The 27,479-nt window shown below is 56.4% G+C and overlaps 10 protein-coding genes across 10 annotated transcripts; 3 read left to right on the forward strand and 7 right to left on the reverse strand.

Annotated features, from left to right (window-relative positions):
• Positions 1-376: 376 nt before the first annotated feature.
• ATEG_07819 (uncharacterized protein) lies at positions 377-2,597 on the reverse strand (the record flags this gene model as incomplete). Its single annotated transcript, XM_001216440.1, has 4 exons — positions 377-756; positions 812-1,831; positions 1,887-2,076; positions 2,130-2,597. The coding sequence occupies 4 exons, from the start codon at positions 2,595-2,597 to the stop codon at positions 377-379; spliced, it is 2,058 nt and encodes a 685-aa protein (XP_001216440.1).
• Positions 2,598-3,987: 1,390 nt separating this feature from the next.
• Positions 3,988-4,874, forward strand: ATEG_07820 (uncharacterized protein; the record flags this gene model as incomplete). The annotated part of the gene is made up of 2 exons (XM_001216441.1): positions 3,988-4,091; positions 4,277-4,874. 2 exons carry the CDS (start codon positions 3,988-3,990, stop codon positions 4,872-4,874), a joined length of 702 nt encoding a protein of 233 aa, XP_001216441.1.
• A 217-nt stretch (positions 4,875-5,091) lies between these two features.
• On the reverse strand, positions 5,092-9,659 carry ATEG_07821 (uncharacterized protein; the record flags this gene model as incomplete). The annotated part of the gene is made up of 5 exons (XM_001216442.1): positions 5,092-5,112; positions 5,165-5,191; positions 5,226-5,370; positions 5,470-5,871; positions 6,100-9,659. 5 exons carry the CDS (start codon positions 9,657-9,659, stop codon positions 5,092-5,094), a joined length of 4,155 nt encoding a protein of 1,384 aa, XP_001216442.1.
• Positions 9,660-10,699: 1,040 nt separating this feature from the next.
• On the reverse strand, positions 10,700-12,370 carry ATEG_07822 (putative HLH transcription factor (Hpa3); the record flags this gene model as incomplete). Its single annotated transcript, XM_001216443.1, has 4 exons — positions 10,700-11,013; positions 11,065-11,304; positions 11,358-12,071; positions 12,157-12,370. 4 exons carry the CDS (start codon positions 12,368-12,370, stop codon positions 10,700-10,702), a joined length of 1,482 nt encoding a protein of 493 aa, XP_001216443.1.
• A 3,952-nt stretch (positions 12,371-16,322) lies between these two features.
• Positions 16,323-18,285, reverse strand: ATEG_07823 (oxidative DNA demethylase; the record flags this gene model as incomplete). The annotated part of the gene is made up of 2 exons (XM_001216444.1): positions 16,323-18,075; positions 18,122-18,285. 2 exons carry the CDS (start codon positions 18,283-18,285, stop codon positions 16,323-16,325), a joined length of 1,917 nt encoding a protein of 638 aa, XP_001216444.1.
• A 700-nt stretch (positions 18,286-18,985) lies between these two features.
• ATEG_07824 (uncharacterized protein) lies at positions 18,986-19,647 on the forward strand (the record flags this gene model as incomplete). The annotated part of the gene is made up of 2 exons (XM_001216445.1): positions 18,986-19,505; positions 19,616-19,647. 2 exons carry the CDS (start codon positions 18,986-18,988, stop codon positions 19,645-19,647), a joined length of 552 nt encoding a protein of 183 aa, XP_001216445.1.
• Positions 19,648-19,996: 349 nt separating this feature from the next.
• On the reverse strand, positions 19,997-20,695 carry ATEG_07825 (uncharacterized protein; the record flags this gene model as incomplete). Its single annotated transcript, XM_001216446.1, has 2 exons — positions 19,997-20,413; positions 20,477-20,695. The coding sequence occupies 2 exons, from the start codon at positions 20,693-20,695 to the stop codon at positions 19,997-19,999; spliced, it is 636 nt and encodes a 211-aa protein (XP_001216446.1).
• A 658-nt stretch (positions 20,696-21,353) lies between these two features.
• ATEG_07826 (enoyl-CoA hydratase/isomerase family protein) lies at positions 21,354-23,618 on the reverse strand (the record flags this gene model as incomplete). Its single annotated transcript, XM_001216447.1, has 4 exons — positions 21,354-21,855; positions 21,917-22,310; positions 22,406-22,525; positions 22,634-23,618. The coding sequence occupies 4 exons, from the start codon at positions 23,616-23,618 to the stop codon at positions 21,354-21,356; spliced, it is 2,001 nt and encodes a 666-aa protein (XP_001216447.1).
• A 534-nt stretch (positions 23,619-24,152) lies between these two features.
• ATEG_07827 (uncharacterized protein) lies at positions 24,153-24,770 on the forward strand (the record flags this gene model as incomplete). The annotated part of the gene is made up of 1 exon (XM_001216448.1): positions 24,153-24,770. The coding sequence occupies one exon, from the start codon at positions 24,153-24,155 to the stop codon at positions 24,768-24,770; it is 618 nt and encodes a 205-aa protein (XP_001216448.1).
• A 125-nt stretch (positions 24,771-24,895) lies between these two features.
• Positions 24,896-26,365, reverse strand: ATEG_07828 (transcription initiation factor TFIID subunit 7 family protein; the record flags this gene model as incomplete). Its single annotated transcript, XM_001216449.1, has 1 exon — positions 24,896-26,365. One exon carries the CDS (start codon positions 26,363-26,365, stop codon positions 24,896-24,898), a length of 1,470 nt encoding a protein of 489 aa, XP_001216449.1.
• Between the last annotated feature and the right edge of the window lie 1,114 nt (positions 26,366-27,479).

Raw genomic sequence — 27,479 nt, forward strand, 5'->3', positions numbered from 1 at the left:
GACATGGATGACCCTTCACTTGTCCAACGTCATCGCGCTTGTGGCCAGCTTCACTCTGGTACCAGGCACCCGCAGAGAGGAGCCTAGAACGGCCGAGCAGGCCAGACGGTGGTGACAGAGCCTCAAGAGGTAGTACAACGATTGTGACCGTGCGCAGTTGACTCACAGATCAGCACGACTAGCTGGACGAGGGCACCAATGGTTATGGCGGGCTCCGCTGCAGTCATCGTCAGCTTTCAGCCTGACAGGCCAACCGATGGAGTGAATACATGGGTATCATATGTGCTATCGCTATGAATCGCCAAAAAGAAAGAAACAAATCAAAAGAGAAGAGAAAAGAAAATACGCGATATTATATATGAAGTCCCCAGACAGCTCAGCTGGATGTCGCAAAATTGTCCTTCACCGTGTCAAAGATATCAGTCGCCCAGTCCTTGAGACCCTCGAATTTGTCCCACAGGGTGCCCCACCAGGTCGGGCCAGCCTCATCATCGCTGTCTGGCCGTTGCGTAGGCGGCGCAGAAGATTCGGTGGCGGGGGAAGGGTGCTTGAGCGCGGTTCCTGATGGGATGGGGCTCATGGTGCCGCTGGTGCCGCTGGGGCTACTGGCGGGCGGATCGACCGGAGCCTCGACGCTAGGGGCATCTTCGTCCGAATGAAGCCCAACGGGCGTTAACGGCAGACGCAAAGTGCCGTTGTTCGGAAGAGGAGTAATGCCCAAGGAGTCGCAAAGAATGTTATACACATTGGTGTTTTCTACAAGACGTTGTCAGCGGGTTGGAAACCAGGCGAGGCAGGCGACACCACTTACGAAAGACTTCCATCCGGCTGTTAGGCTGGTGCGGGAATGCAGGCCCCCGGGCGACGAAAATCGCGCGCATGAGGGGGTGCTCGTGATTATATCCGTGGACGCCACGAGGGTGGTAGTCCTTTCCACTGGCCAGGGCTTCTTGGACGTCGAAGTCGGGCCGTTCTACGATCACCCAGCCGGTCTTGGGAATCACCCACAACGGAGCAATGCGGTCGTTGTTGGAGAAATGGTAGCGTTCGGGCATGGTTTCGCGGGTATACACCTCCACTGCGTGGGAGTAGTTCTCCGCCAGAGTTTCCAACTGGACTTTGAGACTGTCGACGTCTTCCGGTCGCTTGGGACGGAGCCCGCGCAGGGGCCATCCATCAATGCGCTCGACCAGATTCATGTCAATCAGATCATCCAACTGCACCACGCGCTCCGTGGAGGTGGTGGCCATACCGTGATCCGAGACGATCACGACGTTGACAATGTCGGTAAGGTTCCGCTCTTGCAGACCAGAGAATAGTTTAGCCAGCATGTCGTCCACCTGGGAGATGGTGCTTCGAATCTCCGTGCTATTAGGGCCGTATTTATGCCCGTCCGAATCGACATTTGGAACGTATGCGGCGATGAACTGCGGGCGCTCGGGGACCGCAAGCGAGTCATCCTCCAAGCCAGGCAGATCCAGCCATTCCAATACCCGATCGACCTTGCGCGACAGGGCTTCCGAGCCATTATATCGATCATAGTATGTCGGGTCTACCCCCATGATATGGGCCTCCGACCCTGGCCACATGTGGACCGCCGTGACGATCCCCCGGTTTTCGGCAGTCATCCACAAGGGTTCCGCGTTCCACCATTTGGGTTCCATATTCGCGGAGGGCAGCGTGTTTTGGAATTCTTCTTGTAGCTCGGGGTCCCAGAATGTATTCCCCAGGATCCCATGACTTTCCGGATACAGTCCCGGTAATGAGAGTGTAGTGATTGGGGAACGTGACGCTGGGAAAGCTGGGTAACATGTATTGAGGGGAGATGCCGCTGGTAATGAATGCGTTGAGCGTCGGCGTGAGTCCGCGATCGAGGAAATCCGCACGAAAGCCGTCGAGGGAGATGACGATGGTGGTAGGGGCGAATAGCGCGGAGCCGTTCGAGACAAGAGGTTTGAGGGAGTGAGAGGACCGAAACTTCGATGAGGCCTTGTATGCACCGAGAAGGCAAATCAGAAACAGGATAAAGATCGAGACGAAGATCAAGGCGAGTTTCAGCCGCGAGACACGCTGCTGCTGTAATATCGTTAGCTATCTGGACGGAATATCTCCTCCACCAGACACCATACCGGAGTAGTGTCATAACTCTCTTTCTCCCTGACACGCGCATCCAAGTCCGACGACGACGAGCTCAGGAGGGAGCTCTCATCTTCTCGATGTCCTTCTTCCATCTCAAACATCACGTCGTCGGAATCCTCCAGCTTCCCCCGACGGCCGCGGCGGGAATTCCTCCTTTCCCTCCGTCGCTGTCGTCGATCCTGCTTCCCGATTCTGACGGAGCTGCGATTGGGACTGAATAGCCTGCGGATTCCATGTGTCGGCCCTGCTCTAGTGAGCAGCTTCTCGGTCTCCTCCTCGTCGTCCAACACGGTGCGATCGTGTTCCGCCAATTCCAGGGTGGTCCGAGAATTGCGGAGGAACTCGTCGTCTTCCGAATCCGAGTCTTGCTCCGAGGGGGACCGCAACGACTCGGCATCTTCGTCGTAGTCCCCCGGCGATAGAAGAGACTGACTCGGGATATGGCGTCGAGAAGTCATGGTTGGGAACACCGACTGCTGATCGGAGACTCGATCCGAAGGAGTTGCACAGGAAAACAGGGGCGGGCTTATCGCCAGCGTGACTTATCACACGTGATGTGCTGAGTAATATCTCGATCGAGGGATTTCCTCTTTTGGCTTGGCTATTGATGCTCTCACCTAACATCCACAATGCAACTACACTATAGACAGACACTGTCGTACGATGTCTAGTGATGTTGATCTCGGTGGAAACAGCGATCGAACTGTACGATCTCTCATGCCTTAGCACTACCTACTCAAAGCAACTCACAACATCAATGCCTGGCATGCCTCCAACCAAACTTCTGTCCGTGTCGTCAACATTAAAGGGCCACGACCATGGCTCCGGATCAAGCCGCCAGCTCGTCTTCCATGCAGCCTCATGATCTGCGCCGATGTAACCTTGGTGCCGGATTACGAATCCACAGTCATAGTTCCACAATCCCATTGTCCGGGGGTGTGGATGGGATACTCCCGGGAGAATGGATGGATGCGACCTTCCTGTCAGAGCACATTCTCTGGTCCACGGTGGCGTTTGCGGGGGTATCAGCAACGACCCATCCTTTTCAGTTAGGAAAACACTCGAGAAGCACGGGTGACACTGTCCTGCAGTCCTGCATACTACGTCCCTACCAGATTCTTGGTCCTGCGTCGACTGTCTTTCAGAATGCAGATGCACTTTGGCAGACTGCCTCTGCGCCAATACGGAGTAATCTTGGACTAGCCTAATAGAAGCGATCGACTCGTCCGTAAGAAGCAATGGGACTCTATCGGCAGGCAGTTTCTCTCCGTCCATGCGCATTCTGATGTCTTCATCCCCGCCCTTTCTAACCAAAGCTTCCCCCGTTTCATACTGCAGTCTCTGGTATGCAGTTGAACAGAACCTCGATAGTCAAGCTCGAGGCGTTGGAATGGATCGACATCCCCTGCCTGCGTTGTTCTGCGTGCGGTAAAGTTGGCCGCCTGCCGTTTCTGAAGGCGTCGTCTCACGTGACCTCCCATGCCCTTTGCGGCTTCATTCGCAACAAACAAACCTTCCAGTTGACAACTGTCCGAATGCAGTAGGCAAACATGGCGAAAGGTGATGGATTCTCTCAAGCTGGACCTCTCCGGTTCCAGTCATGGCCCTCCATCGACGCGGAGACGAGAGGGAATTCGGCTCAACCTCACTGTGATGAATCCGGATATTGGCCTCCAGGATAGCTTCGACGAACGTATAAGTATCCCATGAGTGTCGTCCCAGATCCTGGTCTTCATTCCTCTACGCATCACTTCTTTGCATAATCCTCAAGTCGTCGACTGAGAAGCGCTTCTCATTCGTTCTTTTGAGCTATTCAGCACTCCATCCTTCGTTCGAATACCAACCACCATGCGCTACTCTACCTCTGTTGTGACTGCTTTGGCTCTGGGCCGGCGCTGCTCATGCTGCCGTGCCCAACAAGCGTGGCCACAAGTCGGTCACTCTTACGGACTGTGAGGAGACTCCCACTCCGACCCCCGTGGTTGTGTCCTCCACCGAGTGCGAGGAAGAGGTTATCACCACCATCACCAGCACTGTCTGCGAGGAGGGATGCCCGGAGACCGCTGCTCCCCCTCCTACGACGGAGACCCCGGCTCCACCTGCCACGACGACTCCCGCTCCTCCTGCTCCCGTTCAGCCTTCCTCTCCCGCTGAAAAGCCTTCCGCTCCGGCTCAGCCCTCTGCCCCCTGCTGAGAAGCCTTCCGCTCCGGCTCAGCCCTCTGCCCCTGCTGAGAAGCCCTCCGCTCCGGCTCAGCCCTCTGCCCCTGCTGAGAAGCCCTCCGCTCCGGCTCAGCCCTCTGCCCCCGCTCAGCCTTCTGCTCCTGCTCAGCCATCCGCTCCGGCTCAGCCATCCGCTCCGGCTCAGCCATCCGCTCCGGCTCAGCCATCCGCTCCGGCTCAGCCCTCTGCTCCGGCTCAGTCCAGCGCCCCTGCCCAGCCTTCTAAGGCCACCAGTGTGCCTGTGATTCCTGCTCCGGTCTCCAGCGCTCCCGTGTCCAGCGCGGCGGTCCCCTCCTCGAAGGCGGCCAGCAGCTCGGTGCTCGTTTCCTCTCAGAAGCCCAAGAGCACCTCCTCGGCCACGAGCACGGGCACCAACACTGTCGGCGGCAACGAGGGCGGCGTGGCTCCCCCGGCTCAAACCAGCATCGGGGCCGCCAACCCTGGCTCGACCATCTACGTGCCTGGCGTCGCCATGGCCGGCAGCATTGTCATGGGCCTGATGGTGCTTGCTTGAGTGGATGTTGCGCGATAATATCATACCTCCTACGCGCGTTGAAGTAATGAGTCTTTCCTTATGTCTTTGTTCATATCTGTATCTCTTGGTCGTCGAACGGTTGGGTAATATATCTGTCTATCTGTCTCTCTTCAGCCGATGAGCTGGTGGCGTTGGGGCTGGTTCTGTCACTCGCTCAGGTTAGAACTAATAAAACTTTCTTTCCTTCCTCTTAATATTAGCCCGAGTAGCCTAAGGACTAAGCGAAACAAGTTCCTCCCTCCCATCCTGCCAACTCGAACAGAACGTACATCGTTGCGCCTAACCATCAGCACCGCCTAACCCACGAAACAAAATAAAACGGGAACAAACCTGATCACTGATAAACTTCTTGCAATACCGGCAATGCACCGTCGGCTTGATAATCGCATCATGCGAGATATACATGTACAACTTTGCCACCGCGTACAGCGTCACGCTGACCCCGAGAAAGCTCAGCACCGTTTCCAGAAACACCCTAGCACTCGCTCCGTTAGCCTTAGCCTAGCCTGACAGCAGGAACAAGACCCTGCAGGAAGATTTGCACCGGAGGAAGGGGGGGGAAGGAGGATAGTACCCATAGGCCAGAACCAAGGCACCATCGTCGCGCGCCTGCGTCAGCGTGTTGTACCCCTCGCCCTCGACGTACCGCGGCCCGGCCATTAGCACGGCGAACTTCTGGTCCATGTTGCGATTGAGGAAGGGGAGGAGCGAGATGATGGGGAGGATGATGTCCGAGACGAAGGAGGTGACGACCTTGGTGAAGGCTTGGGCTATACTACACTGTGTTAGAGGGACTGGGGGTAGGGGAGGGAGGCTAGGAAGGGGAGGGAGATACATCAATCCCAAGGCGACTTCGAGGACGTTGTCGCGCGCGGCGAAGTTGACGAAGCCCTCCCAGGCGCGGCGGACGTGGGTTTGGGCGCCGTGGCCGAGGCGGAGGAGGGAGATGGTGTGGTCGGTGAGTTGGGGCATTCTCCTTTTCTCTATCTTACGTTCTTTACAGGGTTGTGTTCGGGGTTGTGATGAACGCAGCTAGTACTTAAGGCGACTGCTGTTATCGAGCCCCGCACGTAGTATCATGTGGATGTAGATCATCTATGTGTATGGTGCATGCCGCGTGTTCAGCGGACGAATGAATAGCTTCATTTCGATTGATACACAGAGTTAGGACCGCGAGATCCAATTCCCCCATTGACACGCACACCCGCCGGTCCCGCCATCGACGCCTCCCCAACTTCCCTTCGCATCCGCATCGCTGCCGGTAAGATTGAAGATCCCCGGCGCCGGGTTGACCAACACCCCACCAAACCCGCGGTCCTCGATCTGCAGTTTCTTCTCCGTCGCGTTGATGCGCTGCGCCGTCTCCATGCCGTAGCAGTACACCATCTTCTCCTTGGCGACGCCGCCGTGCCGGTCCAGCGTGATGGTGACCGGATACGGGAAGGATCCGGGGCGGACGAAATCCGTCGCCGACGAGGTCGCGTTGCGCGATCCCGCGGTGGAGGTCGCCTGCGCAGTGGTCGTCGGGGTCGGCGCGGCCAGCAGGGCCATGCCCGCCTGCGCGGGCCGCGTCCAGATCTGAACGAGGAACCGCGTCTGCGCCCAGGTGCAGCGAACCTGCGCGTTCGCCTTGCTGGGTCCGCCCATCGCGTCGCTTTTGGAGTCGTCCGTGCTGCCGCCGTCCAGCGGGGCTCGCGACTCCAGGAAGATGGACCGGTCGAAGTATGTGTAGAACCCGTAGTGCTCGGTGGCGAGGCCGCGGTTGTAGAGGCGCACCGGCTGGGACTCGGGAAGTGGGTAGAGGGTCGCTGCCGCTGCGGTGCCGTCTGAGGCATGGGCTGGGCTGGGGATGAGGGACCCGATGTCGGGAAAGTTGTTGCTGTCGGAGCGGCGGGTTAAGCTGGACACTTTCACGGGGGAAAGCATCGTCATGAAGAAGGGCGTCACCTCGCCTGCGTACGGCGTCGTGTTGTTGTCGGTTGTGTTGCCCAGGAACTCCTGGTCTTGTAGATCGGGCGCCGCCGGCGAGGGATTGAACAGCTCGCCCACGCCGCGCGACGTGACCGTCTTTGACGCAACGGCGGTGCTGTTGGGATACGTGCCGTTCTGGAACCGGATCTCCACGCGGAAGTTGGGCTGGTTCGCAGCGTACGGCTGGTTGGCCGAATGCTGCTCCTGTGGAAGCGCGCAACTCCAGAGCGTGGATGGAGTGATGCAACCAGAGTTCTGCACTTTTGCTTCAGGACCGGCAATGGTTGAAATGCCTGTCGGCATGGGTGGGTAGCCCGTGAGGTTGAGCCATTGCGACTCGACCGGCGTGTTGTCTCCCCGTCTCGTGAGCAGGATGGCCAGGACTACCGCGACCACCACAATGGCCAGGAAGAACGCGGCAATGGCGACGTACCACCGCCGTCGCAGGCGTCCCTCGCGGCCGGGCCGTCCAAAACAGCCCTTGTTGCTGAAACAACCCCTCCCACGCCACAGCCCGCCGGCCTTCCTGCCTATGCGGTCTTCCTTCTCCAGTCTCCTCCTTCGTGTCTCGATGCGCTCTCTCTCGGTCACCGGGTGCGTCATGGCTTCTCGCGTGATGGGAAGCGGCCCCATGCGAGGCGGAAGTACGCCATCGTTCGGCTCATATGTGTACGCGGGAACTGGACCGCCCTGTATGTCGTCCAGTGGAATCGATCCCCCCTGCTCTGTTGCTCGTTGCAGTCCAGGCGAGGTCGGGAGGGCAGCTTGGGCCGGCGCAGTGTAGTTCGGTGGTTGCACCACAATATAATGAGGGACTGAGCGCTCGGTGCCGACGACAGGCGCCGATGGAGCTGGCGCAGACTGCACGTATACCTGTGTGCCGGGAGGGGCGCCATTGGGAAGTATGAACGGAAATGGTGCCTGTTTCTCACTTGCCGGCTGTGCTGGCGGTGACTTTTCCCAATCTCCTCTATCGTCAACTGTGTCGTCCGCTGGTGCTGGTGCTGGTGCTGGTGCTTCTTTCACACCCGCCCCCGTGCTTCTCTTGCTGTCACTATCTTTTGGGGTTCCCACTGGGCTCTCTGGGGCTTTAGTAGATGGCGCTCCTCCAGACATCCCACGAGACCCTGTCACGGAGTCCGCGTCTGATATGCCTCTATTTTCACTCTCCGGAGGATCATCCACATCAACAAGTATGCCTCTACTCCCCTGCGCATCAGCGTCACCCGCCACGAGCACACCAGACTGCGCACGGGCTACGTCCTTCGGCGTGATCGAGCAGACGTGATTGACGCACTCGAAATATGGCGTCTTGCTAAACAGCTCATGCGCGCAGGCCTGGTAGTACTCCGCTGCGCAGCCCTGGATCGTCTTGCCCATAAAAACAAACGACATCGGCCCCGCCTCCGCCGGACTCCCCGTCTCACCCTCCAAACCACGCTTCTCATCCGCGAACGGATTCGTCTCATTCTGCCAGCTGGCGACCTCGCCGCGCGGCGCCGCCGTCTCGGGCGTATCCGGCGAGAAACACGACACCTCCTTCTCCCACCACTCGTCAGACAGGCCGGAGTGCTGGGTCGTGGGGGTCGGCAGCGGCGGCCGCGTCGCTTCCGTCGGCGTCTTCCGGCTGGAGAACGTGTTGGAGCGGTCCAGCAGCGGCGAGAGGAGATACGTCCACCACCCCTGCGACACGGGCCGGTTGGAGTCGGACACCACGCTCAGCCGCCCGCCGCCGCGGGTCCCCAGCGCACTGAGCCGGTCGAACGCCCGCTTCGCGCTCTCGCTCGAATACGACCGGCTCCGCGTGGCGGGCCGCCAGTGCTCGTCTTCCTCGAAGACCGTGCCCGTCGAGTATGCACGCAGCTTGCGTGTGGACAGCGCGGACTGCCGGTTCGGCGTGGCCGGGCTGAGGATCTCGTTCTTGGCTGCGGCATGCTGCGCGGGGATGGCAGGAACCGGGGGGATGCCGCTTTCGCGGGATTCCAGGAGCGGCGTGGGTTGGGAGTAGATGCTGGAGGTTGCGCGCGGGTGGTGGTGGATCTGGCTGAAGTCGGGCCAGAAGTTGTCATCGCGGGCGGGCGTGACGATGATGGAGGGAGTCAGCGGGGTGGGCTGGCTGCCGGCGCTGTCGAGCTCCTTGGACCTGTCTTTGTGTGACTGCGCCTGGTGTTGGTGGGGAGGGGTTTCGTCGTCGCGCGGCATGCTGAAGCCGATCATGATGGGCCGGTCTGACGGGGACAGATCGTCCTTGTATTTGTTGCGCCGGGGCGAGATCTTCGATTTCACGTCAAACCATGACGCTCGCTTCTTGTTGACTACCTCGTCCGGGTCGTCGGGGAGTCGCTGGAACCCGTGTGAAGGGCCTTTCTTCAGGATACCCTTGAGAGTCTGTGCAGATCTCTCCTTCTCGCGCACCTTGGAGAGCACCTTGAGATCGTTGAGGTCCACAAACGGGGCGTCCGGACGGGGCTGCGGTGTTGGACGCGAGAAGTCGGTGACCAGGTTCAGCCCGACAGGTCTTTCGGCTCTCTTGGTGGGGTTTGCGCCGGACGAGGGATTGCGTTCGTCCTGTCGGGGTTCATCGACAGGGTAGGGAGGGTGTGTCCTGCTGCTGAGCGAGTCCTGAGCGGTCATCTTTGCCAGGAACTCAAAGGGACGGGTCCTCTCCAGCTCCCGGTCATCGGAGGCAGTCGACGTAGGACTGGGGACTTCCTCTGTGATGGGCGAGGAGAGGGGAAAGTTGGGAGCTGGGATCTGGAGTCGGTTTTGTGATTGCTGGGGATGGGAGACCATGGTTGACTATGACTGCGTCCTGGATACGATGGCTGTTAGCGCTGGAAAGATATAGACATGGAGGCACATACCATGGACGGATGCAGAAGCGTTCACGGTAGACGAGTTGATCAAGACATCAAAGATAAAGAGAACGAAGAGACACAAAGCGTGACAAAACTCCAGCCCGGTCTAGTCTAATATGCAGGATGGACGGTGGACGTGCAACAAAGGCGAAGTAACACAATGCGCAAAGAACGGAATGAATGGAACGGCCCGTGCAATCGTCAATAGGAAGACCAGAAGCAAGAGAAACGAGACGCGGGACTCGAGAGGGTTTTGAAGATCTCTGATGCATGGCGCCTGGTTATTCTTAGCCCAGAAGCTCGAGCAGCTTCCAGACACTCGAGCTGCACGATTGGGCCTCATCGTGAGTCGGTTGATGTGCAGAAGAGCAAGCTTAATTTCCGCCGAGTGACCTGTCAGAATCTGCAGGGCGCGATTGGACGAATTGTCCCGATCGTGTCTGGCCTGGAGGAGAGGGAGCGAAGACATTGGCTTGGAGAGAGGCTGTAGGCGCCGTGGTGGACGGGGGTGGACCGCGGCGCTTACAGAGAACGAGGTTGTTTCTGCCCGGCGCCAATCAGCCCGTGCGATAAAAATAACCGAATGCGTCTGAAGAAGAGAGAAGACGAGACTTACGGAGTACAGAAGAGAATCATGCAACTACGATTGATCGATCCGACTCAGTCACCAGGAATCACCAGGGATATCAATTCAAAGACTCCGGTTGCAAGCGGGTAGCTTTTGGTACAGACACAATCAATCTTCGAGGCTGCGAAGACCCAACATAATAATAAACACAGTTCTGGTATCCGATTCCACCTCCCATGCAAGAATCCATGTCGTAATGCAGAAATGTATAATGAGGCAAGGAGATACCACCCATCGTAGACCAAAAATCATCGAACATCGCCAATCCGTCCGTCGCCTATGAGAGCCAAAACAAAGCCAGATGGAATTAGGGAGATCCCAGAGGAGATCCCAGGGGATCGCACCCACTACCGTCGGTCATCGGTATACTGAATACCTTGCATAGGAGCGACCGACCCGTTCATCAACGGCGGGAGGGTTCGAGGCTGGTCTTGCGCCATGCCGGACCCCGGCCCGTAGTTGGAGAACATATGACTGTGTGGCTGTCCATTGGGTTGCGGCACCATCGAATGATGCTCGAACATCGACGCCGGTCGAGAAGGTCCGTTGGACGGCCCCTGGTTCATTTGCGCCCGCATGTCTTCGAGCTCGTTCCGCAGTGCCTCATTCTCGCGACGGACACTCGTGAGCATCTTCTCGAGCTGGCCAATGTATTCAATTGCTATTGACCGTTAGTAAGATTCAGAATGTGATCAGGAAGAAGATCACTCACCTCGCGTAAGCGTCTCCCATTTGCTGGACTTGTTGTTTTGGCTCTGTGGAAGACGGACCCGCAGAGCTTCGAAACAGTCCTTCATCTCGCTGCGGCGCTTGCGCTCCGCCAGCTTGTGGGTGACGCGTAATTCCGGGGTTCTGCTGTACGGCGTGCTACTGCTGTGAGCATCGGACTCGCCAATGATCCCCCGGACTTGCTTATGCTGTAAGGAATGATGATGGACATTCTGCGGCAGTTCTGTCGTCGCATGATTAGTACGCAGACTTCCAGGATGGTGGATTGTGACATACCATGCTGGCCACGGGGCAACCGCTCCGAGTACACGCTACTCGCCAACGATTCTGCGGCGCTCCCCTTGCGAGAGAACTGATGGTGGGATTTCTCCGTCGTGGAGGAGATAGAATTCGAGCGGGCAACGTCGGGATCGGGAAAGGCATAGGCCAGACCGGCGGTGGGCGCCTCGGCATTATAGATTTCGGAGCGCGGATTCGACGAGATGGCCGGAGCGGTGCGGCCAGCCGCAAAGCCCCGATGTTCGCCGGCGCGCGGACCCAACGGGGACAGCGGCTGTCCCGACGAGTAGCGCGGGCCTCGATAGGAGCTGTTCGCATCGACGGGGATGCCCCGTTCCCGTTGCAGCCCCGAAACCAGCGACGTTTGGGAAGCGTTGGTGCTGTGATAGGGTGAGGCCGGGTTGATGGCGAGGGAGCTGATGCCCTGGTTCATTCGACTATCGATACTGCTCCGGCGGGACTCGGCGGGCTCTGCGATGCTCCCTCGTTGCGAGGCGGCGTCATAGTTCTGGTTCAGGGACGGCAGTCCGGAGGGCGCCTGAGAAGAGCCGAAGTTGGGGGAGGGTTGCGCGCCGGCGGACGACGGGGTATTGGTGGTGGACTGATCGGTCGGATAGGGCGATCGATCGGAGACGGTGGAGACGCGATTCGGAGAGGGTTGCGATGAGGTGAGGAAGGAAAGAGAAGGGTAATTTCCAGTTCCATTGGTTGCTGTTGAATATGTGGAGGATCCTCCCGGGCACGGTCAGTAAGGCATTCTTGTCTGGGGGATCGAGGGAAGAGGCGGTTGACTTACTGGTACTCTGAGGCATGGACCAGTTGCCGGAATCGCGCTCAATGGTATTCAGAGAGGCATTTCCTGGCGACTTCTCGGCGGGAGGAGGGTTATGATTCATGGTCGCCGTGAGGGTCGAGATGGAGGGCAGCGTCTGGGAGGACGTGGTAGCGGTTGGGGTCTGGGGCCCGGTGGACGTCGACTCCCATGGCCGATGGGTGAGGGTGGCCTCCATGTCAATCGAGGCCGGGCGTGAGGCGAAGGGAGCAACAGGAGGAGGGAGAGAGGTGAAGGGACACAGCGGATGGGATCGAACAGAGGTGGACTGGGAGACTGTGGCCTGGGCTATCTCATGTTCCACCAATGGACCAGCAAGATCGGTCTGAAAGTATCTCCGGGGGTCGAAATGGGATTTCTCGCACGCCCGTGTGTCACTGGCAGTCGGAAGGGGATGTCACCAGACGGAGAATCGGCCGGTCTGAGGGATTGGCGAGTGGCATGCGACGCTGAGGAGAGGAGGCGGGTGGGGAGGGGGGGAGGAGAGAATCGCGTGCAGCACGAGGTTGAGCGAAATCGGTGAATGCGACCCAAGACAAGTAAGGGGGAAAGGTCCAGGGTATGGGGGATGCTGGGGGAGAGGACGGTATGGACGGGGTGGAAATACGTGGAGACGACCGGGACTGACGCAGAGGACTACAGCCAAGGGATGGATGACAGGCGTGGACGGGAGAGACGAGGAAGGGCGATGGTTGTGGAGGAGAAGTAGAGAGAAGGGAGTCAGAATGAGAGAGTGAAGTAGACGGAGAAAAGAGAGGGAGAGAGGTAGTAGGCTGGAGAGAGGTCGAGAGAGAGAGTCGAAGGGAGAGCGAGAGAGATGATGGATCGAATTTTCAGATCTCCGAAAAAGGTGGGACGGGGAAAGCAGAGAGAAAGCTCGGGTGGGTTGGAACAAAGGGGTGTATTTTTTTTTATTATGTTATTTTCTATTTTATTCGCAAGATAATGATTATTCAGATCGAATATTATTATAATATTATAATAATTCTCTATATTGTTATCGGGTCTGCTCTATGGGATGAATCAAAGGATTAGAAGCTGACTCCTAGAAATACCTACTACGGAGTACTTACTACTACAGTGAAGAAATGCAGTTCCTCGTGTCCCCAAGCATGGACGCCTGCGGCCACACGCGTGGCGGAGGGCTGCCATTCCACGGGTCCCATGGATCCCACCATCCACCGTCAGCCAAAACGACACTAGACAGCGCCCACCTGGTCGGGTCAAACGGCCTTAGCTCAGTTGGGCAATCGCAGGGTGCTCACTTGGGCAAAGCGTGGTCGATCGCGCGACGGGGATGGGGTTAGTCTGGGATCTAAATCAGAAGAGGGTGATTCATTCGATCGGTGGATCGTAGGTAGGATTACAGTACGGACGACAGTACTTGGGAGATAGGATCATGCAATGCAAGTCCTAAGTACGTACCTAGGTAGAGTGCTCATGTAAGACGCATGGAGTGAGTGACATCACAACAAGGGATGGGTGTGTTGATTCAGGTGAGGTACCTTGGGTGGTAGAAAGGAAGAGGCCGAAATCAGGACGAATCGAATCCATGTCTGATCTCGAGCTTCACGTGGCCGCACTGAACGATCGTCCTCAGGGGTCCACCGAACGTATTTTTGAATATTACTAAGTATTACCTTAAGTATTGAGTAGTACTCTGTATAATCTGACACTTTCTACTATTATTGTGTAGAGTACCTACCTACCTTACTACCAAGAATATACATTTATCTAGGGGGATACTACTAGGTATCTACCTACGTAGCTGTATCGATGGATATGTAGAAGGCAATGAAGAATGAGTCCCCCGAGCAACCCATACCAGTCCTCACCGCGGAGAAACCTGGAGAATACGGGTACCCGTCAATACAAGTCCATACCGTGGACGCTAGTCGACGGCTGACAGCTCCATGCTGGATCTAATATTAATATATGCAGATTAATAATATTTTAATCAATATTCTTCCAGTATTTCAATCCTTCGCATGTTCATTTCATGTGCACCGACTATCAGTTGTAGATCTATAATTACTTAGATCTATACATCTATAAAAAATAATAAATCAATAAAATTATAATAAAAGTACATACAAAGTACAATAGTGACAAAATAATAAGATAATAAATAAAGATAATAATAATAATGATAAATATTATTATTCTAAATAATACACATGGCAACCATGAAATGATCGCCGCTAAGACGGATGAAAGTGACTGGTCCAGCCACCCTGCCAGTACATACTCTGTACCGTTAGGTTGAGCAGTCATGAAGTCACGGCATTTCTTCATCCGACACACATGGAAAGGGTCCCCCCCCCCCTTCATGTGGCGTCCGTCTCCCCGCCATCACTGGCCGCCAGGGTGTGACCGGAACAAAGAACCCTTGCAGGTGGATGGAACCGGTGTGAGACCTCGTCATCGAGTGTAGAGCCATGAAACCGGTTCCCTGCAGCCTCCAGCATCTTCCAGGCGATTCATCCCGACGCCAGGGTGGTACCGGCTCCTGCAGCCTTCAACTAATCCTGCCCCAATTTTCGGCCTCTCCACCCTCCAGACGTCTCTCCGCTGGTCCTCCCTCGATTGCCGACGCATGCACCGTCCCGCGCAGCGTGGTCCGTCCTGTCTTGGGTCTTCTCTGGGGCCGGATGATCCCTGGGCACGACACCACAAGTAAATAAACATCACCAACGGCGGGTATGTACAATAAGGTACCTATGTAGGTACTCCGATGTATGTACGTACTTTGTACTCCCGCCGGATGAATATCAGAGGAGATTATGGACCCCAAACACTCACGTCCATGATCCACCACAGCCCACCACCATCCGATTCTTCCACGATGGAGCCTTCCAAACATCTGCACCCTGCGGTGTGACCGACACACTCACAGGACAGGGATGGTGTCACTCTGCCTCTGGAGTCGGCCCTGCATGCGCCGTCTGAGCAAATGAATGGTCCGCCGTCAATGGGTCCTCCCGACGGCCGGGCGGCGCATTATTGACCGGGGCGTCTGGTTGCCCTCCGTTGGACACTGCTCTGATTAAGGCCGGGGAAGATCTAGACGCGTCGGTTCGGGGTAGGACCGTAGGACACTGTGGGTGATTTGGATATTCTTCTGGCATCCTTACGACATGCTCAGTTAGTGACTAACCCTACTAGCGTCTGAGTAAGTGACCGTTCCGAATCGTACCCAACAACCGCCCTCCTACCTAGGTACCTACTAGGTAGCATTCACATCGTGGCTGGTTACTGAAATCGGAAGAATATGCCCAATTTCTGTACACTTCATCGACCCCTGCATAGAACACACGAGAACACACAAACCAGACAGCTGTCATCAGGTCTCTTGGCAGATATACTATACGAAGTACACCTCCAGTTGTTGATGTGTCCTATCTCCATCAATCTAAATATAGCTAAATATAGGCGGGCTCACGATGTCTCTGCCCTTCACATAATCCCCTCAGATACATTCTTCAGCTTCATCTTCACAAACTAGCTCGGGGTCTGTCCGACCATCGGCCACCGTTGTGTACCCACCCTTCTACCTACTCCGCAGATATCCTTGTCTAGTTTGTCCCTTCTTCAGTCCGTCTCACTGCCACTCCACCTCCAGCACACGACAACGGCGCATCCCGTCCAAACCTAAGGTCCAGTCCTGCATCAGCCGCTCCACACGAACAGACGCACCAGACGTACGGAGTCCTTACGCTTACCACCACACCATCGATCGTCCGTCCATGTCAGACAGCGGCGGTGATCTCGTTCCCGTCTTCTCTAAGACGGATCCAGCCGCCATCAACGACCGCATTCTCGTGATTCCTCCCCATGGGTGGACACGGACTCCCCACGTGGTGGGCAACCTTGCAGTCTTAGTGTACTCGGGCGTGGCTGTATCGTAGTCTATACGTCGCTGGATTATACGCCGGGAGAGTCGATCGTCAAAGTGGCTGTGTCTTCTAGAATGTAGGCGCGGTCGTGCTGAAAGATCGCCTAGGCAGCTTCATTTAAGCACTCCCGAGCGGGCTAACCATAACGGATCTATTTTTGTCGTAAGAACATGCTGTATGCACGGCCAAGTCATCACATACTCAAAATTATATACACGAATTTTGTTCGACTTTTCACTCTGCATCGTCATTTTCCTCCTCGTCATCATCATCCTCCTCCTCCCCATCGTCGTCGCCAAACTCTACCCCCAACTCACCCGTAACGTCCCACCGGTCGCCCTGCGCCGCCGCACTGACATACTTGACGAACTTGAGCGTGCCGCGGTCGCGCAGCACAATGCTCATCCGGTTCCAGCCCGCCGCCGTGCTGAACAGAATCCCGTCGTCTTCGTCCGCCCCTGCGGACCGGTAGATCGCTGCGTCGCCGTCATCCTCGTCGTCGCCCGCCATGTAGATTTCGTAGCCACCCACAGCCGGCTCCTCTGCACCGTCTGTCGCCTCCTTCTTCGGCTTGGACAGCGCGGATGCACCCTCGCCCTCCTCTTCTTCCTCCTCGTCCTCGTCCTCGGCTTCCTTCTCCCACCCCGGCGTTGGGGTCAGACACAGCGTGAACTCCAGACGGGGCTCCTCGCCATCGTAGCCGCTGGCAAGCGTGTAGTCCTGACCGCGTCGGAAGCGACGCGCCAGGAAATCGTACGACGAGATCCGGTCGGCGCCCGTAGCCAACGCCAGCCACTTGCGGAAGGGCGGCGACGGGAAGACAGTGTGCAGGAGCTCCTCGATCGGAGACGGGTCGCTCGACATCTCCGTCGAGTGCTGCAGGTACATGTAGCGCTGTTTGTGCGGGGGCCGGGCGACGGTCCAGCCCGTCTGGGAGTGGATCTCGTCCGACGAGACGGGCAGCGCCGTCTTCTCTTGCGCTTCGATGTAAGAGCGCACGCGGGCGGCAAACTTTTCGCACAGGAACTGCTCCAGGTTGAGCGATGACTCGTTGGCAAAGGTGTCGGACATCTCCTCCGCGATGTCTGGCGTCAGGTACGTCGGCGCAATGTACTGGATCAGGAAGTTGAGGTCGGACTCGGTGAACTCCATGGTGGCGGGCTCTTCCTCCACCTTGGCCTTCCCCTTGCCCTTGTCGCTGGTCTCGGGTGTCGATTCGGGCTCGCACACCACCGGCTGCGGCTGCGGGAGGTCGTAGATATCGCCGCGGCCCTGCAGCTGGGCCAAACTGCTGCGCTCCGCGAGCTTCTCCTCCAGACCTTCCTCGAAGCCGTCCTCCCCCCTCTGGGGGATGTGGAACCAGCCGCTGATCGCCATGCGCACGCGCTTCTTGGACTTATCCTCGCCCTCCTTCGGGTGGTACACCTCCTCGACGTCGTGGAAGCTCTCGCCGGGCTGCACGGTGAAGAAGCTGAGCTGATTGAAGGCAGGCGGGATGCTCAGACTGTAGTCGGGGCTGGGAATCTTGACGTCGTCGCCCTTGGCGTCTTTCTTGGTCGTGGTGGGATACAGGCGCAGGGCGCCACCCCATTCGGCCTGCCAGGGGGTGTCGGGATCCGTCAAATAGAGGATGTAGCTGACGCGACGGCTGCCAATGACGTCGTCGTGGCAGAGCAGGTGACAACCCTCGTTGTAGATGTTGATGGCCATGTCGGTCTTGCGGCCGCTCAATTTGCCGGAGTTGGTCACGCCAGAGATGTACTCCCGAAACCGGGCGGAGTACATGGCGTCGCGGAGCTTTAACAGGGAGGGAAGCTTGGACAGGGAGTCGTCATCGAGGCCGTCGAGGTTCGCGAGGTCGCCCGACTGGAAGATTTTGTAGATGTCGGTCTCTTTCTCGGTGAAGTCCAGATGGGCCTGGATTTCCTCGCGTACCGATCGCAGCAAGGAGGGTTCGATCAGGGGACAGATAACGCCGTGCTTGTACCTGGAGGAATCAGAATTGACTCTATGCATCGACTTGGAGGACATACGGAGCGGACTGGGCGTATTCCTTGGTGTACTTCTGTAGTTCGGCGGACTCAAACAAGCCAGGACGAAAACGCGCCTCGGCTTCCTCGCCGGACAGAGCGCGCTTCTTGGAGTCTGGCTGGCCATTGCCGTTCAGGGCCTCACCGGAAGCTGTCTTGCGCTTCATTTTGGCGGGATTTGAGTAAATAGGGGGTAATGGTGTAGATGGTGGTGGATTGAAGAAAGCATGTGGAGGGAAGAGTCTTTTTTCTTTAAAGGCGGTGAGGGATTTGCATGGAGTACATCAATCAGCCCATCGATCAGGCCATGAAGCTAGTCCTTGAAGCTAGTCCTTCTATGCATGGAAGTGACAAACTCTTTGAATAGACTGCATTTTTTATGGGTTTATTAAAATATATAATTACTCTATAAAATCCCCTGAGACGAGGCTCTGCATAGTAGGTAGTTAAGGTACGATATGTCAGCAAGCACGTGCATCCATCAACATCCATCGCAATCCATTCATCGGCCTTCTTCGTCCTTCTTTGATCCACCTCAACTTCCCCATCTTCTGCACCATACCTGCACTCTCTCCGCAAACCCTCTCTGCCGACATGATAATAGTCCACTCGCCCTCAACAACTTCCGGACCAGCCACTCTAGTCCACGCGAGAATCAGACCGATCTAAACTCCGGGCGGGGACGCGACCAACGTCATCCACGTCGGGATCTTAATCCAGTCCATCATTTAAGTTGTTTTGGATCGCAACAAACCCCGCTCCAGCCTCTCCAAACGCCCCATCGTTCGCTTCGCCCGTCCTCCGCGACCCGACTATAAAGACCAAAAGAACCCCCCAACCGCCACCTTCGTCCTCTATCCCACTACGATGCAGCCGTCCCACGACCCCCAGGCTGACTCCGATCGCCCGGGAACTCCACCGCGCCCGCCTTATTCCCCGGTGACTCCAGTTCTCGCCCACCTCGCCCCCGTCCCCAACGGCGGCGCGCCAGCACATCCCATCGTGCCCCCCGCCAGCTCCCCCTCGCCCACCACGAGAGTCGCCTCGTCCTTCAGTACGGCCACCCCATCCGACTTTCCTGGCCCCATGTCCATGGCCCCGCCACCGCCCGCCGCCATCGTAGCGTCCGAGCCGCCGCCCGTCCCGATCTCCGAGAGCGAGAACCCCGATGCCATCGCTCTGCGCTCCGCCCTCTCCATCCTCCAGCTCCAGAAGCAGCAGAGCCTGCGCGACATCCGCACCCTGGAGCGGCTGAAGAAAGCCGCCGCCGCCGACCCCGAGGGCTTTGCGCGCGAACTGGCCGCCGGGAATCTCTCCGCCAAGGATCCGGGCGGATTTGTGAATTTCACACATAACGAGGAGGATGACAGGGACGGCGAGGATGAGAGTGGAGAGGCCGAGGAATCGAACAAAAGCCGAGGCGCATCAGGGCTCGGGACGATCCCCACCCCGCAGAATGTGGTGCGCATGCCCCCGATCAACTGGGCCAAATATCAGGTCGTCGGGGAACCGCTAGATCGAATGCATGAGGAACAGCGCCGATGGCCATCATCGGGGGAACCGCGACGGGAGGATTCTGCGCAGAGGGCACCAGAGCATCTTCTGGCGGCGCCGTATCGGCCACTGGTAGACAAATTGGAGAGCCCAGAAAGAGCAAAAAGGAAACAACAGAAATAACTAACATTGAGAGAAACGAAGGTGTGCGCCGGAAACGCGATTATTATTGTCATCATACAGTCATGATCGGGCCATAGCACATTAGCATCCACACCCCAATTCCCATCGAAACCGACACGACCCTAACCCGCCAGAACTCCCATGATATCACATGCGACATACGACATACGGCCAGCGTACCCGCGACCATGGCAGGCGTCTTTAGGGCTCTCTAGATCTCTTGCAATCTTCAATGGTCTTTTTCAGTCTCTCATGCGCCAAGTCGACCCGTTTCAGGATCATCTCCGGGGTATCATCCTTGGGATCGGCAGGTTTCTGTTCCGCAGTGTCGGTCTGCCCTTCTTTCGGCAGTTCGCCCAGGAACTCGTTGACCTCGCGCTTCGATGCGTCAGACTTCTTCGCCGCCTTACGGGCCTTATCGCGAACCCGGCGTGCAACTTTATTCCTTAGCTCGGTGCGCTCCTTGCGTTGCTGTTCCGCCTTCTGGATCTCGTGTGCCTGGATCCAGGCCTGCGCGTGGGGACAATCCGGTTTGGTCTTTGTGAGGATGTCGGCGATGGCGTCGTTCGAGAGAGCAGGCGGTCCGGTGGCTGCGGTTTCTGTTTTGCCAGGCATCTCCTGTGTATATGTCTCCAGTCAGCGCTATGGATAGGTGTATGACTTGCAGGTATATCAGCTTACCCGTCTAAACGCCTCCGATGGATTCAGCAAATCGCTCACGGAGCACTTTTTGGAGGACACTTCTGCAGGTTCATCGAGGGACTTCGCCTTCTGGGCCCAATAACGGGCTGTCGAGAGCCTTGGGTTTTCTCTCTGTGGACCTTCCTTGCGTCTAGCCTCAAGGGCTTGTTGGGGGTTCGCCTGAGTTGGCTGCTCTGGCGAGCTGACGGACCGCTTCATATTTGGCTCAAGATCTTGACTATCTTCAATGGCGGAAGGAGGAAGTCTGACAGGCAAGAAGTGTTAGTTGGAGGGTGGGATATGGTGTGTTGCGTAATAGTGAGCGAAAGTGAGATGTGGGATGTGGTGAGGATGGGAAGTGGGAAGGAGAAGGAACAAGGGAGAGAGAGCGGTTCAAGAGAATTTGTGCGTGTACTGGGACTTACTGGGCTTCGAGACGACCTGATCTTCTCTCCATGTTGCTTGTGTTAGTTGAGTGATGGCGAGAGATGTAGTGAAGAAGAATGAAAGTGGAAAGAAGCGGGACAGCGCGTCTTGTAAACGGACCGCGGAATTGTTGCCCTGACATTATGTAGTAGATACTAGAAGTCGCTATGAATAGTTGGTAGTTGGTAGTTGATGATTGATGGAATTCACTAGTCTAGATTCTTTGTAGGATCTGTTTGAAGCTGTGATTTGCTTGCTATCTCGGTAGGTACGCATACAAAGAGGAAGTTGCTATTGCAGATGTTTCATTCTACAATATCTAGCTGCACGTATTCTCTCATGATGCATGAAATTTAACATTTAAACCTCAAGAACATTTACATCTCCATAATAGGGAGAATAGAAACTACCTATATATATATATGTATACACACAACATTCTATACCCTCATCAAAGCTTCGCATTACGCTGTCTCTCCCACGCCGCAACCGCATTCTCCCCCAAATCTGCCGCCTGCTCCTTCCTCTCCTCAATACGCTCTCTCCACATGAGATTCTCTGCATGGCCGTCCAAGATATCCAGCGAATGGCGATACATCTCCTCCTTCATGGTGCCGTAGATGCCGGTAGCAGGCTTCTTGGTCAGTCCGCGCTGTCGGATCATCGCCAGGGCCTCATCCAAGCCACCCACGGCGTCGACCAGCCCGGCCTTGACCGAGTCCGCGCCGCCGAAGCGCCGCGCCTCGAGGATCAGGTCCCGAAAGGCGGACGGGGTGAGCTTCTCGCGGAAGACGCTCATCATGGGCGCCTGCAGCGGCACGCCGAACTCGAGCTCGTTGATGCACAGGAAGCCCTTGGACGGGTTCTGGATGCGGTAGTCGTGGTACATGGCCAGCATGAGGCCGCCAGCGAAGGCGTGGCCGTTCAGCAGGCAGATGGTGGGCATGGGGTATCTGGTTGGTGCTGTCAGCGGAGGATGGGGGATGGGGAGGGGGTACTCATGGGAGTGCGTACGTCAGTAAGCGGCGGAAGAGCTTCCACAGCCATCGTTCGAGGAAGCCCTCGGTGGTGGTTGCGAGCTCGAGGTCCAGTCCGTTGCTGTAGAACTTGGGAATGCCGCTGGTGGTGATCACCACGCCCTTCGGGTAGCGGTGCTCGATGATGTCCAGGGAGAGGAGGAAAGCCTCGATGAAGTTCGGAGTGAGCCGGTTGTCCTTGGGGGAGGTGAAGGTGAGGAGATAGATGTTCTTTTCCTCGGAGGGATTGGAGCAGGCTATACTGCCTCCGGTGGAGGTGATTGGGACAGTGAAGAGTGCAGTCATGGTGGGTTCGGCAGCGTTCAGGGAGATACAGAGATATAGTGTTGTAGGTCGATTGAACCCCCAGAAACTACCATCTAATGGCACCGCTTTCTATATATAAAGCTCGGCTGATGTGGATTCTAAATTGTAATCGTCTTGAGAAAGACCGCGGTTATTTGGAGACGGTTAGATAAGCAATCACATGCGGTCATATCAACACCATGACCATGACCATCACCACCATCACAATTCGAGACCTCCTGTGAGATGATCTCGGTACTTGGCAAATCGCAGTCCCTCATCTTTATTCCATCCATACTGCCTGGCCAGATCTCTTAACACTTCTTCCGACGGTACGCCTTCCAGAACATAGCCTACAAACAATTACTACGTCATGGAGCAGATCTATATAGACATGAAGGGTGCTCACCGAATTGCTTCATCCTGCATTCTCTCCACCGGAGGACTCGTTCATCCAGCAGCTCTCGCGAGGGCTCTTTGCGATGTAGATCCCACGACTGTCGACCGCCACACTTGAGCGACTCGATCTGCTCCAGCATCTCTCCAGTATTGCTATACTGCCCCAACCACGCCTTCCGGATCACACTGTCAAGTTCTGGATGGCCCGTCCGCACCTCCGGAAGAATCAAACTCCCGCCGACCCCGACCACAAATCCCGGCTTGACCCCGTGTTCCATCTGGAAGATCAGTGAGCCCATAGCAAACCGATCCGTCGCATCGGAGATGGTCGGCGCGACACCATTGATCGGAACCGGTTGATCAGGGAAGACGTGGTTCGGCTCGCCGAATGGAGTCGAAGCACTGAATTCGCAGAGAATCGCGCAGCCCCGAGCGTCAAACACCATGTTCTCCATGCGTAGGTCTGCATGCGCGATGCCGAGCTTGTGAAGATGCGCTAGAGCATCGGTGATATCGCGGTACCACTGCAGGCGGCTCGCCGGCGCAGCGCCGTCCAGCTCCCACATGCGTCGGTAGTTGCGTAGATAGATCCCCTCTGGGTGGCCTGCGTCAATGACCTCGACGAGGTTAGGGTGCGGATGCTGGTGGAGCAGTCGCATGACGAATTTCTCGTTCTTCATCAGGTTGGATTGGAAGATGGTTTCTGAGGCGTAGAACCAGCGGTCCTGCGACGATGCGTTGGCTGTCGGCGGCTCGAATATGCGTCCGGTCTTCAGCACAATGTCGTCGTCCACTTTGTATATCTGTCCAGAAGCTTCGACTCCTATCATCACCAGATGGGCCTGCGACTGTAGCCGCATTGCATAGCTGTCGCCGGCTGTATGGTTCTCCAGGGGTTCTTCGGACTGTTCTGATCCATGTACGCTCCGTCGGCCGGACAAACATCGTAAAGCGGTTGACCACGTCAAACAGCATGTTCTATCATGTCTAGGCATCTTTGACTTCACATTGACGAACAACGACTAGCTGTGAGTCCAGCTCGTGAGCAGCCGACGATGGAAATTCCTCTCTACAACTGCATGACTAGGACGTGCGACCAGTCTGCGATCAGGGTGTGACCACATCTCATAAGTGCAGTGCCTCTCCTTTTGAATTCGACTTCGGACCGGAGTATCTCTTCGATAATGTTGTACAACAGGTCCATCAAATCTACTGAAGGGAACGACTATCCGACACAGCTGGCACGGTTTCGAATGACGCGTTCAGACGAAGGATGGCATATCAATCCCCATCTACTTTGGAGTATACTATATGCAATGCATACCAACAACAGCATTTAATCACATAAACAGCGATAAGCACTATCCATTGTAGCAGCAGAACTTGATAGTGGCAGCATCAGAAACGCACCACCGTGACGTCATGTCGATACAAGCTTTCCACCATCCATATAACATCATCCTCAACCTCCATTCAACACCCTTCCAATCTCACCCATCCTCCTAAACTACTAGACTACAATCATCAGCATGGTCCACCATCACAACCAACCCTCCCAACCTCCCAAACAAGCGGCGTACGACTCGCCCCAAAATCCCGTCACCCACTCTCCCTACGAGCAGCAACACCCCTCTCAGCCACGCCGACATGGCGACCCCGTCCCAGCGGTCTACCGTCGCACGGCCAACTCCAAGCCATCGAGCGACGAGGCCCTCGCGCACCTAATGGCCGATCGCCGTCGCGAGCAGCGCGAAATGCAGAACTCGCCGGACGTGGACCTCGAGTACGGGGTCGAACAGCAGCCCAACGAGGGCGACATTGCGTACGCCGTCGAACATCGCTCCGAGGAGGCGAGAAAGCGTGCCCAGGCCGGGGCGCATGCGGGTCCCGTCGGCAGTGCGTATGGCCCCGGTAGCCCGGCCTATCATCCTGGCGGAGAGGAGCGCGAGTATGCGGCGAATATGGATCGGAAGAAGAAAGAGCATGATCGGATGTTGGGAGAGAGGGTCGGACATAGCCCGCCTGAGCCAGATGGCGAGACCGTGGAGAGGGAGCTGTTGAGAGAACGCAAGTTGGAGGAGCGGAAGGATCTACACATCAAGGACGCTGTGCATGAGGCGACGGGAGAGCCTGTTGTTGGATCATAGGTATTATATTCGAAGATGTATTATAGTCCTGCCTTTGTTGAGCATAAAACATCGAAACAAGTAAATGTACATTTCATGACAGCCGGGTATCAAAGTAGCAAAGAACAAGGCAAGGAGCATGGACATTAAACATCGGCATCGTCTCCCTCGCCGATGGACACCTTTTTCAGAGATAAATCGCGTCGCAGATGCTGAATCCGTTCGGCCAACTTGTTCTTCAGAATGCGGTTCTGCATCTTCTCCCACCGTCCAGTTTCGGCCCGGATCAGCGCCTCCAGTTCCGCAATCTCTTCTCGCTGTTGCTGCATTTGGCGCTGCTGCTCTAACTGCTCATCATCGAGATCCTCTTCGGCTTCTCGGCGCTCTTCTCCCTCAGAATCATCACTCTCGTCGCCGGAAGTGTCGGCGGCAGGAGTCGAGGGTTTCGTCGCGGTAGGCGTGCCAGCTTGGTAAACCCCAGAATCCACAGGAGCCGGGGCTGCTGCGTTCTCTGTGGCTTCGCCATCTACTCCAGCAGCCAGCGCTGCCTCCATTTCGGCGGCGAGACTGTCCTCAAAGTCTTCAAACATCTCATCCACGGCCTCCAGTTCACCCTCGGCATCCTGCTCGTCGTCATACTCTTCTTCTTCCTCTCCGTATTCACCGGTCTGCACAAGACCTTCGGCCCGGTTCAGCGCTGCACGGTCAATCAACTCATAGCGCGGCGGACCTAGAGATGCCTCATCCTGCGCAACAAGATCCTCGACAGCTTTTTCAACTTGCTCGATCGTTCGGTGGCTGATGCGTTCGCGAAACCGTCGCTTTCTCACCCATCGTAGCGGAGGCGTCAAGCCGTGGGCATACCGCAAAGTCTTGTCATCCAGGTATTCGACTTCGGAAGGGAGAGGGTACTCGAGAGCCTCCCGCTCGTTGGAAACCGGTCCTAAAACGAGAAGCATCTGACAAATATCGGCCGATTTGTACCATCCCCGCCGGTCCCAGCTCTTCATGCCCTCGATGATACAGGGTAGGTCCACCAGTGCGGCCGCATACTGCTTGTCGCGGACCCTGAAAATTGCGCGTCGCCCTTCGCGGGTCAGCGGTTTGAACGAGAATTCCGATTTGTTGAAGAGCCTATTCTCGATGGCGTTGCGAAGATAATCACAATCTTCACCCGGGAGCATGCGTAGAATGAACTGTTCTTCGATCGCAGGGTCGATTTCTGTGTCTGACGCCTCCGAGTCGTAGCCAACGCCAACAGGGCGATTAGGGACCAGGCCCTTGTTCTTGATTCGGATAGACTGCACGCCGGGTTTCTTCGATGCGTTCAACTTCAATCGTTTGGGACCTGTTGGTTGGGATGGCGGCGCGGCTGCCGAGGGTTCCTTGAGGGCAGGCTCATCTGCCGGACGTTTCTTGGAGGATGACGGTTTCTTCTTTTTGGGCTTCGCGTCGGCTTCATCTTCAGTCGGCTTGCGCGCTATCTTTAGCGTGATCTTTCGCTGAGGTGTCTCTGATGTTGGTTGAGGAGGCGGAGGCGTTGGTTGGGATGGCGTTTCCTCTGGCTGTTTCTTCTTGCCGAAGGTGAGTTTGAGCGAGGGGCGCGGTTCTGACATGATGATAGAGTCCTTCTAGAGAACGAGGGGAGCCCCTAGCGAGGCAGAAGTATACAGAGACGATAAAGGATGAATGGTGGCGTTGAAATGACGGAGAGGTGATGGTGTTGGTGGTTGTTGGAGAATAATGCAGAGGGCCGGCGGAACGTGATCGGTGGATTCCCTTTTCGGCCCGGTTGCTTCTTCCTCTTCTTCTGTTGTTACTATTTACTCTCCATTCATCCCCCTCCTCTCCTATTGTCGCCTTTGATACCCTTATTCTTTTCTCAATAATTGAGCCTGCCTTATATTTTTCTATATTGATCGCTCCTTCCGACTGCTATCGTCCAATCCGACTCCATCATGTCGGCTCACAACCTCCATAACGCCCTTTTGCGCCCTCCCATTATCCAGATTCTACGCGCTGCAGGATTCCACGCTACACGTCCATCTGTTCTCGACACCTTGACCGATCTCACAGCCCGTTATTTGATGTACCTAGCCTCGTCCGCCACGGCTCACGCGGCCAACGCCCACCCCGGCGACCCCGTTCCCGTCCTCGAAGATATCTACCAGGCCCTGCAAGATGCAGGCGCACTGCGACCACAGCTACGCGAATGGGAGGAGGATTGGCAGGGAGAGGAAGATCTCCGAGGACTGGAGGGCTTTATATCATGGTTTACCGGTCCCAGCAATCGTGAAATCCGACGTATCGCCGGCTTTATACCCAGTGAAGGCGACATGATCGACGCCGACTTTCTCGAGAAGGAGGATTTCCTGACAGTCTTGAAGAAGAAACACAGCAAGACCGGCGAGGAGTCGCGATATGCAGGGACCGTGCTGGGGAAGAGTGCCGATGAACACCCGATCGTCATTGAGGGCGGTGCGCCCAGCATACAGGAATGGGGCTCCCAGATGCGGTCGCGTGCGCCGTATATCGCAGAGAGTGACTCCTCTGCTGTGAGCAGTGCGCCAAGTAATCTATCGGATGGGGAGGGGATGGAGGTGTGAGGTGTGAGGTGCTAATACGCCTGCGGCATTGTTGCGCGCAGCAGCATTTTACAGTGACTACAAGTCTACGCCGGCACCAGCAGATCGTCTGGCGTGCATGCATATCCCGACATCTGTTAGGAAG

Source organism: Aspergillus terreus, genomic scaffold (genome assembly GCF_000149615.1).
Source record: "Aspergillus terreus NIH2624 scaffold_11 genomic scaffold, whole genome shotgun sequence".
NCBI classification, from domain to species: Eukaryota; Fungi; Ascomycota; class Eurotiomycetes; order Eurotiales; family Aspergillaceae; genus Aspergillus; species Aspergillus terreus.